The 21414-nt window shown below is 47.0% G+C and overlaps 3 protein-coding genes and 3 non-coding genes across 6 annotated transcripts in view; all 6 read left to right on the top strand.

Moving 5' to 3' along the window:
• The window catches only part of RPL23 (ribosomal protein L23), a 4576-nt gene extending 474 nt beyond the window's left edge, over positions 1–4102 (top strand). Inside the window, exons 2-5 of the mRNA XM_034756211.1 lie at positions 1248–1331; positions 1980–2108; positions 3565–3678; positions 3970–4102. Of these exons, the coding sequence (XP_034612102.1) occupies positions 1248–1331; positions 1980–2108; positions 3565–3678; positions 3970–4052 (410 nt within the window). The 3' untranslated portion in view covers positions 4053–4102. The remainder of the gene's footprint in view (positions 1–1247; positions 1332–1979; positions 2109–3564; positions 3679–3969) is intronic.
• On the top strand, positions 1784–1916 carry LOC117869458. Its single transcript, XR_004643815.1, has one exon. It is a non-coding gene; the product is annotated as a small nucleolar RNA SNORA21 (small nucleolar RNA).
• A 7093-nt stretch (positions 4103–11195) lies between the features above and the next one.
• Positions 11196–15354, top strand: C23H17orf98 (chromosome 23 C17orf98 homolog). The gene is made up of 3 exons (XM_034756000.1): positions 11196–11466; positions 13919–14018; positions 15085–15354. Exons 1-3 carry the CDS (start codon positions 11260–11262, stop codon positions 15240–15242), a joined length of 465 nt encoding a protein of 154 aa, XP_034611891.1. The 5' UTR covers positions 11196–11259; the 3' UTR covers positions 15243–15354.
• A 2107-nt stretch (positions 15355–17461) lies between these two features.
• TRNAC-GCA lies at positions 17462–17533 on the top strand. Its single transcript has one exon. It is a non-coding gene; the product is annotated as a tRNA-Cys (tRNA).
• A 267-nt stretch (positions 17534–17800) lies between these two features.
• On the top strand, positions 17801–17872 carry TRNAC-GCA. The gene has a single exon. It is a non-coding gene; the product is annotated as a tRNA-Cys (tRNA).
• Positions 17873–21250: 3378 nt separating this feature from the next.
• Positions 21251–21414, top strand: part of CWC25 (CWC25 spliceosome associated protein homolog) — a 12968-nt gene continuing 12804 nt past the window's right edge. The window contains exon 1 of the mRNA XM_034756249.1: positions 21251–21377. Coding sequence (XP_034612140.1) covers positions 21360–21377 — 18 coding nt within the window. The 5' untranslated portion in view covers positions 21251–21359. The remainder of the gene's footprint in view (positions 21378–21414) is intronic.

The following is a 21414-nucleotide window of genomic DNA, read 5'->3' as shown; positions in this document are numbered from 1 at the left end:
GGGGGGTTTTAACTTGGAACGGGGAGCGCTGGGGCCCACGTGGATGAGAAATTAGGGTCGAAATAAGATCCTAGGGGCAGGGCCCAATCTGGGGGGCGTGCAAAGGGGAGCGCAGGACCTGGGATTGTCCCACGGCTGGAAACTGCTCCTTGCACCTGGGCATGCGAGGGGAGGAACCCGCCCTGTAAGTAAGAGAAGGAAAAGTAGCTGAGAGATACGGTGCTTTCCTGGGGTTGAGTAATGGGTTTGATGCCTAGCATCTACAGGGATGGGCAGGTTAAAAATGCATGGAGCCGGCGTGGAGCGTTTTAAATTGCATGTTTTAAACTAGCCGGTTTAAATAGGGGTTGAGACTCTTTGGATAATTGTACTATTGCAGTTTTAGATTAAAACTTCTAGGCAATGGAGAGATCAGTCAGTGCTCTTTTTAATAATGCCCCTGCTGGGAGGGTATTTTATTTGAATTACGGTGTGATACAGGCAAAAACCAAAATATTGCCAGTGGTGACCCTGGTGCTGCAAATATTTAAATAGAGGTGTAACTTTATTCACATATAAGCATTTATAGCCTGGGAGACTAGAATGGTATATTCATTAAAAACTTCTCTTCCTGTAAAATCTGTCATTTCAAAAGAAGGCTGTATCATTGTTAACAGTGAAGATTTATTTAGCGTTTCAGTACATTAACAAAGTTGTTGTGAATTTTCTCATATGCTCTGGGCCAGAATTTTCAAAAATAGCTCCAAATTAGATGCAAATGTAAGCACTTGTAGTTGGGGTTTTCAGAAGTGCTTAATTTATTTAGTAGCACAAGTCTTCCAGTGCATCAGAAGATGGTATAGGTTGCAAACATGGCACTGGCTATTTGCTTATCAATTTTGTGTTTGAGTTTGTGTTCTCGTAGTAAGGATGTTAATGTGAGACCTGAGCTTGTCTCTTTCAGTAGATATGAACAGCTTTCAGGGCAAAACTTATAGGAACAAAACCTATGTCATTTCCACATAAATGTCACTAACACTAACAACAGATAGGAAACTAAAGAACCACCAGAAAACATCCACTTTACTCCCTCCTCCCCCCAATTTACAATCTAAAGAACTAGTAATACAAGTAAAAATGTGGTTTGGGTTCTAAAAATCACTTTAGATAAAATTATAGTTTAAATAAAATGTATTATTTTTAATCATGATTCATATCATCCCTGACATAAGAAAGAGGTTACAAATACTCTTCTTTTTAACCCACAGGACGTGGTGGTTCGTCCGGTGCGAAATTCCGTATTTCCCTCGGTCTCCCCGTGGGAGCTGTGATTAACTGTGCAGATAACACAGGTGAGTCTGTCTGGCTCCTTTCTGGTGTCAACATCACTTGTTTCTGCTTCGGCAGCCATTCTGCCTTGTCTGTTTATCTCGTTAGAGTTTGTGTAGGTAACTGACTAAAGGAAGTTGAAGCCAGGCAAATTCGCACTGGAAATTAAGGTGCTAGTTTTTAACAGTGAGGGTAATTAACCATTGGAACAACTGGGTGGGCTCTCAATCACTTGGAATATTTAAATCAAGACTGGATACCTCGCTGAGAGAGATGCTGCTTAATGTCAAACTGAAATTATGGGCTTGACAAAGAAATTACTGGGTTATGCCAGGAATCAGGCTAGATGATCATAATGGTTCCTCTGGCCTTCACATCTGGGTATCTGTTAATCTGCTTCTGTAGAATTTAAACTTATCGCTCAATAATGATGCTAAAAAATGCATCCTGCCTCAGAAGCAACAACAGCAGCTTCCCCCTTCCGAAAAGCACTTGCTGGGTCTGTGGTCAGTGACTCAGTGAGTTGTCGTGGAAGGGCATAAAAAAGGCATCGCTTTTGGGTGAGGTGGCGGCATGTGCGGTTAACTTCAATGAGCGGTGTGACAGTGATCCATGAGGTGACATCTATTATGCGATGAGTTGGCTAATTCAAAATGTTTTTTTCCATGTAGGTGCCAAGAACCTGTACATCATCTCCGTGAAGGGGATTAAGGGGCGCCTGAACAGGCTGCCAGCTGCTGGTGTAGGCGACATGGTCATGGCTACTGTCAAGAAGGGCAAGCCAGAGCTCAGGAAGAAGGGTGAGTGTTGGAAGTATCCCATGGGCTGTTCTGTAAGTGTCTGCTACAGATGTGCTGTCCTGTAGGTTTAAGACCTTAGGTGCCCAGTTTTCCCACAAGGCAGTGCTACAAACATGATTTGTTTTTTTGGGGAGGGAGGTGGGAATACTGTCTAGGCACAACTGAGTTGTGTTTGTCACCAGGTATAACACAAACCAGACACACAAACATGGATGTGCATGCAGAGTATGCTGGGTCTAACCTTGATGTAAGATGATCGCAGCTCATACCCAAGACAGAACTAGAACTGACAGAACGGCATGAGCGCATCATGCCTCCATCTGCTGCTGGACTTCCTAGTCCCTCGCAGGTTGCCCTCCCTCTGGGAGATGGAAAGGCAGCCCTTCCACATGGGAGGAGCAAGGCAGTTTCGACATACCAACAATGATGCTAGAAGTAGGCAGCCTTCTCTGAAGCAGCAGCTTCCCCCTTCTAAAAAGCACTTGCTGGGTCTGTGCTCAGTGGCTCCGTGAGTTGTCGTGGAAGGGGATAGCAAAACCTCACTTTTGGGTGAGGTTAGCAGCAGCACGTGCTGTTAACTTCAATGAGTGGCGTGACAGTCCTGAAAGTTCACATTCTGGTTTGATTATTAGTGTATATATATATATTTTTTTTTCTTCAATTAGTCTTAAGTGTTTGGGGAAGGGTTTTCCCTGCTGGATGTCTCTGTGGGGAGTGACCTTGCGTCTGGAAATGTGGCCAGGTTTACCTTACAAAAGGCTGTTTGAGCACTGGGTTAGAACATGAATGGTATTGAGTCACTCGGGTGTAGATTCAAGTGTAATATTGCATTGTACTAGTTTTTATTTTAATGGATATATACACACACACGCAAAGGTGGGTTTTCCTTCTGAACCAGCATACTGAATGCGTGCTCAGCAGAGAAGCGGTCTTAGCCCTTGTGAAACTAAATATCAAAGACTTTCAATCAGAGTAAATGTGTGGAGCAGTGTTTAGGGTGGAAACCTGCTTGTCATAAATGTAGTTCTGGTGAAAGGCTTTGGCTTGACAGGCTGGGAAACTGCAGACCCCTTTGCTCACAGAGCAGACAATAGCCAGGAGGACTGCTCCCACCTCAACCCTACTCTTCACGGTTTCTGTAGCCTATCCAGGCCTTGGCTTCTCAGATGAAGCTATCAACAAAAAACATTTTGTGACATGGATGCTTGGTGGTATCAGTCCAAGAGGCCACTGATGGTAATAACTTTGGTGGCAATCCCCGTACAACAGGAAAACTTTACTGGGACCAAAATCCCATATGCCCATCCAGTTGCCTAGTGAGGCCTTGCAAGGGTAGGGCTCAGAAGAAGACACTTAGTGTTGAGCACAGCATTGCACCTGGGGGATTCCTTTTGAGTTTCTGCTGTTGGGCTGTACTTGGAAATTTAGGATCTTGAGCTTGTCTTTCTCCCTGCAGTGCACCCAGCAGTGGTAATTCGGCAGCGGAAATCGTACCGGAGAAAAGACGGGGTGTTCCTCTATTTTGAAGACAACGCGGGAGTGATAGTAAATAACAAAGGGGAAATGAAAGGTACAGACGGCAATCTATTGCACCGGACAAGAGCAAACTCATAAAGAATAGTGCAGCACAAATGGCTGCGTTCCTGGCCCAAGGAGAGTACCACTGTCTTCAGGACCAAACTATTTTTAGTGCCTTGAAAGTGGGTATCTTGGATGCTCCTGCAGAGACATATTGATGGCTCTGTTGTGAACATGCCACATGCTGCCTGAACAGCACTCGCAGAAGAGGGATGTGGTCCGAGTGTAGAACGTAAGCTCTGACTAGTTCTTAACTTCTCCTTTTCCTTCCCCCCTTTTACAGGCTCAGCAATCACAGGCCCCGTGGCTAAGGAATGCGCAGATCTGTGGCCCAGGATCGCCTCCAATGCTGGCAGCATCGCATAAACCTGCTCCATCCTCGTTGTAAAGATAAAATAAAAGTGGTTGCACCAAAATTCCTAATGTCTCTGTTCATACTGTAAAGCTCGGAACGTCACCTCCCTGACAAACCTGGCTAAGGTGCTCCTAGCATGGGGGCTTGGCTGCCTAGGGAGAGTTTACCTTTACAGCTTCAGTCATATAGGTATAATACCCTGTGTGGATACACTTAAAAGTACGACTTTTTTTGTTGAGCTTAAACTCCTTCCCCAGCAACACAAACTGAACGACAATAAGGCTCTCTAATACCAGCATAAGAGTCTCCAGAAAGGGGTTCTGCAGGTATAACAATATCTGTTTAAAATCACCCCTAGAGTTATACCAAAATGTCTTTCTTGTGTAGACAAAGCCTGAGGCTCCAATAGGAATATGGCAACTTGGCTTTAAAAGGTGCGACTCCTATGCACCAGGAGACAGATCTTCATGAAATAACCCATGACAGAATAATTTCCTTCGTATTGCAACTCTACCTGATATTTTTACGTTTGGTACTACAGTAGAACCTCCGTTATGAACACAAGAGTTACGAACTGACCAGTCAACTCTCACCCCTCATTTGGAATCGGAAGTACACAAGTAGGCAGCAGCAGAGTTAAAAGGAAAAAATAAAAACATGTACAGTACTGTATTAAATGTAAACTACTAAAAAATAAAGGGAAAGTTTATTAAAAAAAAAAGGTTTGACAAGGTAAGGAAATTTCTGTGCTTGTTTATTTAAATTAAGATGGTTAAAAGCAGCGTTTTTCTTCTGCATAGTACAGTTTGAACCTAGTATGACATGACAGTATTAAGTCAATGTTCAGTTGTGAACTTTTGAAAGAACAAATGTTTTGTTCAGCGTTGTGAACTCTTCAGAGTTGCATACAACCTCCATTCCTGAGGGGTTCCTTCATAACTCAGAGGTTCTACTGTATCAGATGCTCATGACAGACAAGCTTTGTGAGAAAAGCAGTGTTTGAGTTTGAACTACAGCATTGGTCGTTATTGGGTCTCCTGCGGTAGAGTTAAGCTCTCTCAGGAAAGGAACTTTCTTATTGAGAACTTGCTTAATGTGGCCCAAGGGCATAGCAGAGCCCACCTCTGTTGGAGAAGGCAGTGGCTGCCGCATGTACTAGTAAGCCCTAGGAGTGGTGAAACAAGCTTGAAGGTGAACTAAGATGCTTCCTTTGACAAATAATGCCACATCACAAACTGGTATGTGCAGACTTGAATTCCAAATACCTTGTAAGGATGAGCTGATGGGCTCTCTAACTTTTTAAGACCGGAGTTACAGCATTTAGGGTAAAACATTGCAAAAGGTGATAGTACAGGCTGCTACATAGTGCAAAAAGCTGCAGTCCTTATGCTGTGATGGGGCATATCTTATCCCCAACCTTTTTTTTTTCTTTTGTCTAAGTGCAGAACTGGATGTGAGACTGAACGGAATTGCAAATAAATCCATTTTCCTTCTTCATACCAGGGTGTCAGTTAAGGGTGTGGGGGGTTTAACCAATATGCTTGCACAACCCCTAACTTTCAAGACCTTAGGGTATGTCAACACTTATGGAGCAGACACCAAGAAGTGTTTTTTTGGTCAGTATTGGAACACCACTTCCACAAAAGGTATTAACTATGGTTATGTCTACACTGCAAAGTTATCCACAAAACTTTTGTCTTTCACGGGTACTTAAAAAAAGCCCCCCACGAAAGACAAAAGTTTTGCCGACACCAGTGGCAGTGTGAACGCGGTTTTGTCGCTCCTGCTGACAAAGTTAATACCGCTCACGGGGCTGGAAGTATTCTGTCTGCAAAAGTGCCGACAAAGCGTTTACACACGCTGACTTAGGCCTGGTCTACACTACGACTTTAATTCGGATTTATCAGCTTTAATTCGAATTAACCCTGTAACCGTCCACACAACGACGCCATTTAATTCGATGTAAAGGTCCCTTTAAATCGATTTCTGTACTCCACCCCAACGAGCGGAGTAGCGCCAAAATCGATTTTAGCAATTCGAATTAGGGTTAGTGTGGCCGCAATTCGATGGTATTGGCCTCCGGGAGCTATCCCACAGTGCATCATTGTGACCGCTCTGGACAGCAATCCGAACTCGGATGCACTGGCCAGGTAGACAGGAAAAGCCCCGCGAACATTTGAACTTCATTTCCTGTTTGCCCAGCGTGGAGAGCACAGGTGACCACAGATACCTCATCAGCACAGGTAACCATGCAGGCTGATAATCGAAAAAGAGCACCAGCATGGACCGTGAGGGAGGTACTGGATCTGATCGCTGTATGGGGAGAGGATTCAGTGCTTGCAGAACTTCGTTCTAAAAGACGAAATGCAAAAACTTTTGAAAAAATTTCCAAGGGCATGATGGAGAGAGGCCACAATAGGGACTCTGAGCAGTGCCGCGTGAAGGTCAAGGAGCTCAGACAAGCCTATCAAAAAACAAAGGAGGCAAACGGTCGCTCCGGGTCAGAGCCACGGACATGCCGCTACTACGCCGAGCTGCATGCAATTCTAGGGGGGGCTGCCACCACTACCCCACCTTTGTTCGTGGATTCTGGGTCGGGGATAGTCTCGACGCCTGAGGATTCTGCCGAGGGGGTAGAGGAGGAGGAGGAGGAGGAGGAGGATGAGCTTGCAGAGAGCACACAGCACTCCATTCTCCCCAACAGCCAGGATCTTTTTATCACCCTGACTGAAGTACCCTCCCAAGCCTCCCAAGCCAGTACCCAAGACTCTGACCCCATGGAAGGGACCTCAGGTGAGTTTACCTTTTAAAATATAAAACTTGTTTTAAAAGCAAACAGTTTTTAATGATTACTTTGCCTGACTTTGCATTCGCGGTCAGTTCAGCTACTGGAAAAGTCTGTAGCTACTGGAAAAGTCTGTTAACGTGTATGGGGATGGAGCGGAAATCCTCCAGGGACATCTCCATGAAGCTCTCCTGGAGGTACTCCGAAAGCCTTGCCAGAAGGTTTCTGGGCAGTGCATCCTTATTCCCTCCTCCATGGTAGGACACTTGACCACGCCATGCTTGCAGCAAGTAATCTGGTATCATTGCCTGACAAAGCCTGGCAGCGTATGGTCCCGGTGTTTGCTGGCATTCAAGCAACATCCGTTCTTTATCTTGTTGTGTAATCCTCAGGAGAGTGATATCACTCCTGGTAACCTGGTTGAAATACGGGAACTTAATTAAGGGGACAGAGGTGGCCGTTCCTACTGGGCTGTTTGCCTGTGGCGGAAAATAAATCCTTCCCTGCAGTTAGTTTTTCGCGTTTGGCTAGCAGGGATCTTCCCTGTTACCAGCCACGCGGTGGGGGGAGGGTACTGTGATCATCCCAGAGAATTCATGGCGAGGGGGGGGGGGCGCGGGGGGGGGGGGGGGGTAGTTTGGTGCCTGCAGGGATCTTCCTGCAGGGTTAGTTTGTTTTCTGGTGCTGCTGAATGTTAACAGAAAAACCGCAGCACTCTACTTGCCTGAAGGGGCCCAGACAAGCACCACCACACTGCCCCCCCCCCAACTGGCTGAGATTGGCCAGGCTTCTGCAGCACTCTACAAGCTATGCTTGGTATGTTGGAAAGCACGGACGGCGCTGAAGCTTACCATGGCCGCATGCAAGCCGAATTCTGTTGCCCAGACCTGTGATTGATCTCTAGCAGCAAAGCCACAGGCACTCAGCATTAAGAGGCAAAATGCGACCTTGCACAGAAATCACATGTGCTATGTAATGTGAACAGTGTTGGTCACCGTGAAAGAGTATAAGCATTGTTCTGCAAAATGTAGCTTTTAAAACAATTCTCTCTTTTTTCCCCTCCCTACAGCAGCTGCAAATTCCTCAAGCCTCCCTCCTCCATCCCGAAGGTTATCACAGATAAGGCGTCGTAAGAAGAAGACGCGGGAGGACATGTTTTCTGAAATTATGCAATCCAGCAGGAGTGACAGAGCTCATCTGAATGAGTGGAAGGAAACAGTTTCAAAGTATAGGAAAGAAGTCAGTGAACGTGAGGAGAGGAGGGACCAACGTGAGGAGAGGAGGGACCAACGTGAGGAGAGGAGAGACGATCGAGATGAGAGATGGCGGCAGGAAGACCAGAGGATGAAGGATGCAACGCTGGGGCTGCTCCGGCGTCTGGTGGAGGTTCAGGAACGGCTGCTGGAAAACAGACTGCCGCTTCAGCCCCTGTTCCACCCTCCCCCCTCCCCATGTTCCGTATCCTCCTCACCCAGACGTGTAAGAACGCGGGGGGGGGAGGCTCCGTACACCTTCCCATTCCACCCCAGTAGACAGCCCAAGCAAAAGGCTGTCATTTTTTTAACCTTTTCTTTGTGGCTTTTTCCTTCCCAGCAATCCTCCTCCCAAATACCACCTGGGTTCCCTCCCTCTTTTTCTAATCTATTAATAAAGAATAAATGATTTTTAAATGATAGTGACTTTATTTGGTTTGAAAGAAAGCTGGGGGAAGGGGCAGGGTGGGTTCCTTACAGAAAATCAGTCAGTAAAGGGGGAGGGTATTCATGAAGGAGAAACAAACAGATATTTCACACGGTAGCCTGGCCAGCCATGAAACTGGTTTTCAAAGCTTCTCTGATGCACAGCGCTTCATGGTGTGATCTTCTAATCGCCCTGGTGTCTGGCTGCGCGTAATCAGCAGCCAGGCGATTTGCCTCAGCCTCCCACCCCGCCATAAAGGTCTCCCCCTTACTTTCACAGAGATTGTGGAGCACACAGCAAGCAGAAATAACAATGGGGAGATTTCTTTGGCTGAGGTCAGAGCGAGTCAATAATGAACGCCAGCGGCCTTTTAAACGGCCAAATGCACATTCTACCACCATTCTGCACTTGCTTAGCCTGTAGTTAAACAGCTCCTGACTCCTGTCCAGGCTGCCTGTGTATGGCTTCATAAGCCATGGCATTAAGGGGTAGGCTGGGTCCCCAAGAATAACTATGGGCATTTCAACATCCCCAACGGTTATTTTCTGGTCCGGAAAGTAAGTCCCTTGCTGCAGCCCTTTAAACAGAGTAGTGTTCCTGAAGACGCGAGCGTCATGAACCCTTCCCGCCCAGCCCGCGTTGATGTTGGTGAAACGTCCCTTGTGATCCACAAGTGCTTGCAGCACCATTGAAAAGTACCCCTTGCGGTTTATGTACTCGGTGGCTTGGTGCTCTGGTGCCAAGATAGGGATATGGGTTCTGTCTATCGCCCCACCACAGTTAGGGAATCCCATTGCAGCAAAACCATCCACTATAGCCTGCACATTTCCCAGAGTCACTAACTTTCGTAGCAGCACCTGAGTGATTGCTTTGGCTACTTGCATCACAGCAGCCCCCACAGTAGATTTGCCCACTCCAAATTGATTCCCGACTGACCGGTAGCTGTCTGGCGTTGCAAGCTTCCACAGGGCTATCGCCACGCGCTTCTCAACTGTGAGGGCTGCTCTCATCTTGGTATTCTGGCGTTTCAGGGCAGGGGACAGCAAGTCACAAAGTTCCATGAAAGTGCCCTTACGCATGCGAAAGTTCCGCAGCCACTGGGAATCGTCCCAGACCTGCAACACTATGCGGTCCCACCAGTCTGTGCTTGTTTCCCGGGCCCAGAATCGGCGTTCCATGGATAGAATCTGCCCCATTAACAACATGATCTCCAAAGCACCGGGGCCTGTGGTTTCACTGAATTCTGTATCCGTGTCTGTGTCCATGTCCTCATCATGCTGCCGCCGCCGCTGCCTCCTCTCCTCGTTTTTCTGGTCCTGGCTGAGCATAAACTCCACGAGAACGCGCGAGGTGTTTGCAATATTCATGAGTGCTGTCTTGACCTCAGCGGGCTCCATGCTTGCCGTGGTATGGAGTCTGCAGTGTTCACCCACCCAAGAAAAAAGGCGCGAAAATGGTTGTCTGCCGTCCGTTGCTTTCATGCAGGGAGGGAGGGAGGGAGGAAGTGAGACTGTACCCAGAACCACCTGCGACGATGTTTTTTGTCCCATCAGGCACTGGGATCTTAACCCACAATCCCAATGGGCGCGGGAGACTGCGGGAACTATGGGATAGCTATGGATTTGCTACCCACAGTGCAACGGTGCAGAAATCGACGCTAGCCCCGGTACTTGGACGCACACCACCGAATTACTGTGCTAGTGTGGCCGCACTCATTTCGACTTTATACAACCTGTATCTCAAATCCGAATTATCTAAATTCGGATTAATCCCGTAGTGTAGACATACCCTAAGTGACAAGGCTGTGTCGACACACTAAAAGCTGCGTGGTGTAGACAAGCCCTATAAATGGTGAATGAAGCACTCTTCTGTCGACATAACCCCACTGTAGAGGCAATTATGTCCACATAGCTGCTTGATTATGGGTGTGATTTTCACACCCCTGACTCTTAGTTATGCTGCTTTCAGGGTAGCTTTTTGAGTTATGCTGCTGTAACTTTTCAGCATACAGGAGCTGGCCTGCTGGGAGCATGCATGGTGGTGGTGGTGGGGGGGGGGGGGGGGTTTCCTCATGAAGTGTTAAGGGCTTCACATCTGGATCTTTACCAGGGCCTGTGTGGGAGTGGAAAAATCCTTCAGTCAAGTTAAACTGTACAATAATACAGTATGCTGAAAGTCTGGCTTTTGTAGAGCTTTGTAGGTTCAGCCCTTGTCAAACTCCCTTCCCAGTGCGGTCATTCACTCCACTCCCTGCAAGGTGTGGAAATAAATCCCTGATCCTGTTTTAATTTGCTTCTAGGGCCTGTCCGTTTCGGATTGTGCTAAGCAGTTTGAGTGGCTCTGACTAGACCACTTCCCTACTGGGCGCAGGGCGGGGTTTAAAGCACCTCCCTGCGACCTAACTGCTTTGCTTGGAGCAGAGTTTAGCCACTTGCTGCCCCTCTCCAAAGGAAGTTTGGACTCCAAGGTGCAGGCACAGGAGAGGGACCGGTGTAGGCTACACCGCCCTTGCGGTGCAGCGGGTCCCGCTCCTGGGGGGCTGGTGATGGGAAAGCTTGTGCCACCCCCCCTCCTTTCCCAGCCGGGGCGGGCAGCTGCCCTACAACTGGCTCTGGGGAGCCTCCCAGGGGCGGCGCGCGAACGTAACAATGCAGGGAGCCGGGGGAGGGAGGGAGGGAGGCGGCGGCCCGGGCCGGGGGCTCACAAGGAGCCGGGGCTGGCGCCGGGGCGGGGGGGTCCTGTCTTTGCTCGCCATGGCTTGTCTCAGCAGGCGGTGTCTGCAGCGGCAGAAGGGCTTTATCCTGGACGGGGTGGCCGTGGACACGCTGGCCGGCAGCGCCGCGCACATCCCGCCCAAGCTGTGGTCCGCCTTGCCCCCGTACAACGCCCAGCTGGACGGCCACGCCGCCAGCTACTTCGCGGCCCCCGCGGTCAAGTCCCTGCTGAAGAACACAGAGCAGGTACAGTGCAGCGGACCGGCTCGCCGAGCCCCAGGCCTGGGAAGTTCAGGGCTCTGGCTGGCAAGTAGAAGTGGTTCGCTTAGCTCGCCTGAGTGCTGAAATGAATGAACCGCAGGGGGAGCCAGTGGCCATGTGATCCTCCTGCTTTTGTCCCTGGTGGGTTGTGTAGCTACCATCTTAGTTCATGATTCTGTGTCTGTGACAAAAAATGGGTTTATTTGTCAGGGCAAAAACCGTGTCTGGCTCTTAGGTGACTCAAAGGAGACAGAATTTTACACAGTCCATTAATGTCTATTAGCCAGGATGGGTAAGGAATGGTGTCCCTAGCCTCTGTTTGTCAGAGGGTGGAGACGGACGGCAGGAAAGAGATTACTTGATCATTACCTGTTAGGTTCACTCCCTCTGGGGCACCTGGCATTGGCCACTGTCGGTAGACAGGATACTGGGCTAGATGGACCTTTGGTCTGACCCAGTACGGCCGTTCTTATGCACACAGTTCTCATCCAAAGCAGGCAGCCTGCGGATCAAAAATGTGGACTATCCGGGAGCTGTTTGGTGAAAGAAGATGGTTCGTTTCTTTGTGGAAAGATTAAGAAATCCCACCATCGCAGCTTGCCGTTGCATATTCAATTGACAAATTTCTAACCAAATTCTGAACTAAAAACTAAATGTACTTTAGACTGTCAACTATTTGGATTCAGGGATTGTCTTTGTGTTCAGTTTGTACCATCCAGGCCATGACAGGGTTCCCAGGCAATACAAATAATAATAAAATGACCTGTAATTAACTTTATTAGAAGTCCATCCCTTTCCCCCCCTCAAATTTCACCTTTTCCTCTGCTTAGATTGTTGAGATCCTTGCTGTTTCTGACCTCACCATGGTTCCTGTGTCATTTTCAGTGAACTGTGATGTCAGAATGAAAACACCATACATGGTCAAACCAGCAAGCGGGAAAGGGAGAAGGAAAGTAATAGATTAGCAAAAATTAGCCATTTAAAGAGAAAACAGAACCATAGATGGACAAATTGCTCTGGGTCCTGAAAATGACGCCGTTGATAAAATGTTGATGTCCAGATTTTGGCAGAATAACAGGCAGATCTGTGGCATGTTGGGTTATAACACTGTGGTTATAATTCAAAGAATGATGTGGTATTAACTTAGCCAATAGTGAACAGCAGTCTACAGCAGAATTCCCTCTCACTCCTCTTCCCTGGCACAGTGTTCTCTCTGCTTAAGAATGATATCTGCATCTACTTTTGAATTCCAGCTGAAGGTGGGTGTGGGAAAGAGAGAATCTCTAAATAATGGCGATTTTGTGGTTCTTTATGCAGCTGGGATCTTTTCTTGGTTGCTTAATATCAGATCAGTTTAAAAAAATAATGATTTTTGAAGTGTTTTGATCAAAAAGCGAACGACTGTTGCAGTCTGTGTGAAATTTATTTTTTAAAGAAAAATATACCGGGCAAGCTACCATAGTCACACATGATCTACCTGCGCTGCCCTTGTCCTCTTGCTATCTGCTTTCTGTGCTGCTGACCGAAGCTCAGTGCTACCCAAGCCATGGTAAGAAAGCAAGAGATGTAATGCTCATTCATATTCTTTTCAGCTAACTGAAATCGCATTTCATCTCAACTTACTGTTTAACATCTCACTGATGCGTCATAGAAAACTTCTGAAATAATAATCCTTTGCATATGTATGCACTGCATTAAAGAGCTTAACAAAGAGAAGGTTAAGGGGGAATTTGGTCACAGTTTATAAGTACCTATGTGAGGAACAAAAAGTTTGATAATGAGCTCTTCAGTCCGGCAGATAAAGATACAGCAAGATCCAATGGCTGGAAGTTGAAGCTAAACAAATACAGATTCAGGAGGGCAGAGTAGATGATCACAGTGATCCCTTCTGGCTTTAGAATATATGCAAATAATGCCCATTGTGTCTTTCATTGTGCTTTGTACAATGACAAACACTGTTGGTGCTTAATAAATAACTTAGATCTGGTTCCTGCAGTCAGATCTGCTAGCATGGACACCTGAGTTACATCAGTGATGAATCTGGCCCTGTCTCTTTAGAGGGAATTCTCTGGATATAGCCGATATTTTATGTATTTCATCTCATTAGCTATTATTGATTAAAGATATTTTCACAGCAGCAGGACTGCATAGCGTCGGACTCTGGAACAATAAAGCTCCTGTTTTCATGCACCCCCGGTACATTATGAGTGCATACCCAGAGCTGTTTCTAAATGCAGTGCATTTTCACACTGTGTCCATGTGTCTTTAGAGACAGAACAAAGTCAAGTAGCTGGTTTGTTAGGTCCTGATCCGATGCTACTGAAGTGAATGGGAACTTTGCCCTTGACATCAACAAGACTCTTCATGCTGGGATTTAGGGACTAGCCAAAAATCTGGCTTTGCTTTGAGTTTTTGTTCTTTCTCTGACTTGCCCCAGCACCGAGGTGGTACATCCAGGGATGGTTGGATAGTGGATTATTTCCACATCTATGGGCCAGAGCAGAGGTACCTGAACAGGAGGAACTGGGCAGGTGCAGGTAAGACTCCCTTCAATAAGCTCTTCTCCAATCATCAGTTACTCTATGTATCACCTATTGGGTTAAGAATCATGAGATGTTAAAAGAATAATAAATATTGGGTTCTTTTTTATTATTATTAACGTGCTTTCTGGTTTCATAGAATTTGGGGTAAAGGTGTCAAGTTTTCAAGCTTTTCTCCACAGTCATAAGGCTACAAACTTGCTTTCCTTTTAAAGGAAAGCTGATTTTTTTGTATAATCACTTGATTCCAGGAGCTGGGGCTTTATGCAAAAATCCCAGATGATAAAATTGTAAGAGTCGACAATGCTGCATTCCACAGCATCACTTGGTAAAAATTCCTTACTGTTAAATAAATATAATAGCATCTTTAACACACTTCACAAAGGAGGTTGCTATCATTTACCCCCATTTTACAAATGGGAAACTGAGGTAGAGAGACAGGACATGACTCGCCCAAGGTTACACAGCAGCAGAGCTGGGAATAGAACCTAGGTCTTATAAGTTACAGGCTGGTGCTGTAGCCAGAGAGTACAGAAGTCATAAACAACTCACAAGGGGATGGCAGAGAATGCCCTTGGTGTGGGATGTGGGCCCTGCTTCGGGCCTTCATAGGTGGCACTACTCTGGTCCCCAGTCCCCACTCCACAAATTATGGGTCTTGGGAAAACTATTGTAACTTAGGGCAACCCCCCCAGGCTAAGTGACACTTGGGCCCCTTTGGTGCTCAGTTGACTTTGCCCGTCTTTCCTCTGAATTGCACCTCCATAGAATCTAAGCCTGTGTCACCTCACACTTAGGGCAGGTCAAATTGACACGTTGCTCTAACTGTTGCCAGCAGCCACTGGCCTGGACCCACCAGGACTCCCAGTTGCTAATAGCAGAGCTGAACGGGTGGTGGGAGATTTTTACTAAGTTTTCCCTAGCATCGACAAGGCTGCCAAGCTTGTGTGTATCTTGCACACCAGTCCAAGTTCGCTCAGTGGCCTGGGTGAGTCGCTAGATGGAGCAGAGCTGGAAAGGAAGGAGCTATAAAGACTGATGGGGCCAACTCTCTTCCGCACAGGCCACTCTTCTGAGCAGGTGGGCGGCCACTACAGCTTCCTGGCAGACGTGAAACCCATGAAGGGTTACAACGGGCGCTTCGGCTATCGTCGCAACACCCCGGACCTGCGTGTGAATTCGTCCTGCTTCGGCGAAGTCAGTGTGTTCCCGCTCCACTGATGCCGAACGAGCGGCTTCTCGTATACCCCCGATGCCAGCCCCTCCGGGTGCCATGGAGACCTGGAGACCCTGATTAGGAGTAAGAAACGGGAGCTACAATAAAATATTTGTTCTCGCTTGTTCTATTTTAACAGCTTGTTGTTACGGGTGATTTATTCGCCTAGGATACGCGCTGTTGATGCAGCATCTGGGCTCCTGCTTTTACCAGCTGCTCTGGAACTAGGCTGACTGATGTCAGGTGATAGCGCAGGATGACTAGCTCGTGCATGGGCTTCCCCAGGTGTTCAGAAGAGAATCTGTGGGACAGCCCAGACCTTCATCCCCAGGGAGACGGGGAAGATACTACCTGTAATACAAGGAGCTTTAATCTCTATCTATAGAAGAGCCTAGATAGATAATAAAACACATGTATTTGACAACAGATCTTCATGTATACAGAGCATTAAAGGAGGAGAAAAATGGGAAAATATATTGTTGCTATTTGGCCAGGTGGATGACAACTAGTGGGCTCAAGTCCTGGGGAGAAGAAGCAGTTAATATTTTTATAGTACCCAGAGAGATGAAGACAGGGCCCCTACCTGGAATACCCTTTGAGTGGTTGCCTCGTGTTTGTTGAGTTGTTTTGGTTTGGGGTTTTTTGCTCTCTGTCCCCCCCGCATATGCAATGACATGGGCAGGCTTTTGAGCGATTCAGCAGCAGGGTGAGGTGGTGGGAATACAGTGCTGAAAATCTTTCAGGCAATGGAGTGCTCTAATCTAGTTCCATGTAGGGCACTAGAGCGGTTAACACAGGCCCCCAGTAAGCAGCAGGATGTAGTCTCACTTGGGGCTCCGTAGACACTGAAGCTAACCCCAAGGCAGATCTGGACTCCCCAGAGGTTCTAAGTTGTGTTACGCATGTTGCAAAGCTGGGCAAGGCCTAATTAGGCGATGCTATGGCTTCTTGTATAGCGTGAGAACAAGGCCAGGGATTATATGGGCCTTGTCTATGCTAGCATTTGGGGGCGGGGATGTCTCCCACTATCACCAGTGCGAGCACCAGTATAGACATTTTGACCATCTCAGACCTGAAGTTTTGTGAAAATAAAACAGCCCTTGCTGCTAATTAGAGAGGTCACACCCAGAGAAAAAGCCCAGTTGTTTGGCTGGCATGAGGGAGCTGCACAGAGACATCTAGCCAGGAGTCACAGCTGATCACCTGTCGGGCCCCGATCCTGCAGCTACAGCAAGATGGGCAGAACCCTGCAGTTGTATAGATCCCCATTAACTGCCCTGGGGCTCCATGTAGGCAGATGCAGCTGCGGGCTGAGGGTCTGGAATTATAAAGGGAGCTGGAAGAAATGAACTGATCCAAATGACATCTGGTAAATTTCAACCAGACAGTGCTTCCAGGGGGGAATGTGGGCCCCACTGCAATGTAAGAAAAAGTAAGCAGAAGGCCTCTGTCAAAGTCAGGAACCCCTAGAGCCAAGCGGTGTACAAATCCCTGCCCTCAAGGAACTTGCAACAAATGATATATGAAGGAGAGGGGCATTCTAGCTTGACATTTTTTTATAATAATCATAAGTGTGATTCTCATCTCCCCCTTCCTTTGCTTTATTCTATTTGACTCATTACATTCTGCTCCACTAAACTCCTTTTTCATCCACATCACCTTCTTCATTTCCTTGCTGTAAGTTTACCTGAGGTTATTTTTGTGGGGTATAACCGCCAGCATGTTCTGCCCCAGAAATAGCTGCATTTCCATCACTCAGGTTGCTACAGAAGTAGATATTATAGTGGGTGTAATCACAGGCGAAGGATTCTTGGAGGCGGGTGATTTGCCAGCTCATTAAATATGGCTTGTGTAGTTTCAAGGTGTGCTGGCCATGAGAAAGCAAACACACACAAGCCCTTGAAAAGAAGAGAGATTTTTATGTCATTGGTTTAAAGAAACAGAACTCATAGAGAATTAGAGCTAGAACTTTATTACCTTGGCCCAAGTGAACCCAGTTCAAACTGCAGGGAGACGTTTTTTGGAGGGGGGAGTTAAATACAAAACAAAAACTAATTAGAGTTTGTATGGGCAGTATGAGAAATAATTACAGGTGCAGTGAGTTTGAATACCTACTGCCACAATGAGTATAATGAACCTATTACACGAAGTAGTGAAGAGTAACAATGTGACAGAACCAGTATCCGTAACTAGACTTACCTGTCACCTTTTTTTTTCAGCAGGTGGGGGTATAGCTCAGGGGTAGAGCATTTGACTGCAGATCAAGAGGTCCCTGGTTCAAATCCAGGTGCCCCCTCATTTTAATCAAAATAAAGACTATTAGTTAAATATTTACTTCTTTATGCAGTCACTGTGGACTGATTTTCTTTGATTAGGTTTCAGCCAGTGACAAAGATATAGACCACTAGTGGAAAGTGGAGTAACAATCTGGGAATCCTTAATGGAAACATGGACATAAATTAAAGTGTATTTCATACTGCAGAACTGAATTATATGGCTTCAGAGTCAGTGGGACCACTAATTAATATGAAATGATTTCCATCAAATTAATAATAAAGATAAAGGGGGTATAGCTCAGTGGTAGAGCATTTGACTGCAGATCAAATGGTTCCTGGTTCAAATCCAGGTACACCCTCTCTTTTATCTACTTCTGAAAAACAAAAAAAGACAATGGGTCTGTAACTAGCACTGTTTTAGTAGGTTCACATTTTGCACAGAATTACAAAATGTAACCTCAAGATACCCACACCTGTTCATATCCATGATCAAAATGACCCATGATTTGTTTAAAATCACAAACTAAACAACAAAACTATGAAAAAAGCAACAGAGGGTCCTGTGGCACCTTTAAGACTAACAGAAAACTATGAATTTCTGGGCAATATTAGTACTTCTACTGAATGGAAAACTGCAGGAATTTGACATTGGGTAGTTAAGCACCTACTTAAAAATATGTTTTAAAAATGCCACTGGTACAATGGGGCCCTGATGTTCTTGGTCTTAAACCTCTAGGTGCTATTGTAATAATAATTAATTGAATAATTAATACACAGCTCCAGTAGATGATGTACATGGGCTGATGGTTGAAAATGATGTTTGACTCACATTCTTCATCAGGAGATTCACTGTAAGACGTAGGTTGGGACAAGGTAAGTTTGAAGGGTTTTTGGGGGGGTTCAGTAACATATCATTTGATTTTTTGTAGAATACTTTTTTAGTGTAGGTGGAGGAACATCAAGAATGAACTCTGAAGGGTCAGAAAAAGAACTGGGGTCACCCAGATTTGGGCTGGGGAGACCCCTTGATCTTCCGTCAAATGCTGTACCCCAGAGCTATACCCACACCAGCAAACATGCTATTGACTACGAGCTAAAAGAGATTTTTATGTGGACAGCCTTAAGAATAATTTGTGGTTACAAAAATAGAAGCAAATAGGATAATCAACTATAATAGCTCCTTAAATATATTGGGTGAAATCCTGGCTCCATTGAAGTCAATAACAAATCTCTAATTGACTTCAATGGAGTGAGGATAGCATCCACTGTATTTACTAAAAACCCGTATCTTCTTAAGTCACTTTGCATTAAAATGAACCAAAGCACGTCATCTTTCACGCCACCCTCTATACCTGGGAAGATCATTCTGAGCTCGTCTGCTGTCCTGGCCACATGTAAGTCCCCTTTTAAAGTCCTACCCCATGCTGCCTATACTGGAGCCGATTGATTTGTATGAGTTGCGTGTTGTTATTCCTCTTCCCTGACATCTGTTGTTAGACTGGAAGCTCTTTGGAGCACGAGCTGTTTGGAAAGCAACCAGCATAAAGTGGGTGTTAGCACAAATATAAATTTAATAATAAAAATTAAAATGATTCAGGGATGATCACCATAAATAAGATCACCGATTCCTGTCTACCATTGGCAAAGGGGGGTATAGTTCAGTCATGAGGCATTTAATTTCAGAGTAAGAGGTCACTCAGTCAAATGCATAGGTGCCCCCCAAACAAAGACTGCTTTTTCCAATCTTCTGCAGAAGTCTCAGATACAAAGAAAGGTGAATGTATTAGGTCTCGGGTTCAAATACAGTGCTATATTTCTGACCATTCCAGTGTGTTCAGGAGTTGCTCAAAATAGTAATGCTTAAAATGAATGTAAAGATACAAGACACCTTAGTAACTCTGGGCTGTGCCTCTTTAAGATTGTGATGCTACAATCTGATGAGTCCATGGAACAACCAACTGGTGTTATTAAAAGCTCCTTCTTAAATATGTGCAATTTATTAGATTTATTCTGAAAAACCAGCATCTGACTAATGTATCTTTTATTCAAATCAATGGAGACAATTTGTAGTACCTAGACATAAGGCACAAATTTTTAATAGTGAGAGTAATTAACAATTGGAACAGCTTGCATAGGATTGTGGTGGATTCTCCATCACTGAACATAAGACTGGCCATACTGGGTCAGATCAATGGTCCATCTAGTCCAGCATCCTGTCTTCCAATAGTGCCCAATACCAGATGTCATCCAGTCTCAGGTTCTAGCTGTCAAAGGTTTAAGGACACCCAGAGCAGGGAATTACATCCCTGACCATCTTGGCTAACAGCCATTGATGGATCTATTCTATATAAAGGTAGCTAATTCTTTTTTGAATCCAGTTATACTTTTTGACCTTCACAAAATCCCCTTGCAATGAGTTCCACAGGTTGACTGTGAATTGTGTGAAGAAATACTTCTTTCTATTTCTTTAACTCACATCTAATTATTTACTGTTTATTAAAATGAACAAAGACCATTTGTAGTAGCTCCTTTTGACATTTTTTTCTTACTGTCCCCTTTAGTGAATGATGGTATCAGTTCTACTAAATTGGAGTCCTAGACAGATAATGGACTTGCACTGTAATCTCTGGGAGAAAGATAGAGGCCACATCTGCAGCAAAACATCAGTTTGTAGGCCCAGAGCCGAACAGTAGGGCTAGCCATACTGTAGTAATAAATCATCCAAGGCTTTGTCTTCACTACACTGTTAGCTCGAAATATAACTTGAGTGTTAGCCTTAACCTGACTCCCATCTTTCACTGATGGTTCACGGCATCATTACCAGGCCGATGAGCCAGCAGAACCACACCGGTTCCCCAGCTCGGTTTTCCTCTCATATCACCTGAGGATTCTTCTTGTGGTCCCCTGATCGCCCCCTCTGCTACTGTTTTTTAGGCCCAGAGCCCTAGCTCCTACTTCCCAGGCCCATAGCCCCCCGCCCCCACTGGTTCCCCTCCCAAAGCCATTCCCCCCACACTTCCCAGGCCCACAGCCCCTCACTAGGTCCCCTCCCCAGACCTGTCCTCCACACTTCCTAGGCCCACAGCCCACCGCTGGGTCCCCTCCCCCAAACTGCCCCCATTTCCCAGACCCATAGCCAGCCCCCCCACCAGGACCATCCCCAAACTTGCCCACCACACACACTTCCTAGGCCGATAGCCCACCGCTGGGTCCCCTCCCCAAACCCTGCTCCCCACTGGGTCCCCTCCCCAAACCTGCCCTCACACTTCCCAGACCCATAGCCAGCCCCCCACCAGGCCCATCCCCAAACTTGCCCCCCCCCCCCACTTCCTAGGTCCATAGCCCACCACTGGGTGCCCTCCCCAAAACTGCCCCCCACACTTCCCAGACCCATAGCCCCCCCCATTGGGTCCCTTCCCCAAACCTGCCCCCCACACTTTCCAGACCCATAGCCAGCCCCCCACCAAACCTTGCCCCCCCATACTTCCCAGACCCATAGCTCCCCCACTGGGTCTCCCCCCCAAAACCCTACCCCCCACTGGGTCCCTCCCCAAACCTGCCCCCCCACACTTCCCAGACCCATAGCCCCTCCCCAGACCCTGCCACCCCACACATTTCCTAGGGCCACAGGCACAGCCCCCCATTAGTTCCCCTCCCCGAACCCCGCCCCTCCTTCTTGGGCCCAGACCCCCCCCGAACCCCAACACGCCCCCAGGCGCCGGGCCGGGGCGGGGCGCAGGAAGTGGCGCCATCAGCCGGGGCCCCGCGGGGAGGGACTCGGCGCCGGGAGCTGACGCGCGGCCGGGCCCGGTAACGGGAGCGGGGCGAGCTCGAGTCTCCGCCGCCATGGGGGGAGGAGACCTGGTGAGGGGCCGGGGCCGGGCCGGGGCCGGGGCCGGGG

The sequence above is a fragment of the Trachemys scripta genome, chromosome 23 (assembly GCF_013100865.1).
Source record: "Trachemys scripta elegans isolate TJP31775 chromosome 23, CAS_Tse_1.0, whole genome shotgun sequence".
In the NCBI taxonomy this organism is placed as follows: Eukaryota; Metazoa; Chordata; order Testudines; family Emydidae; genus Trachemys; species Trachemys scripta.
Note: the sequence above shows the minus strand (reverse complement) of the source record. Positions and strands in the feature narration are given on the sequence as shown.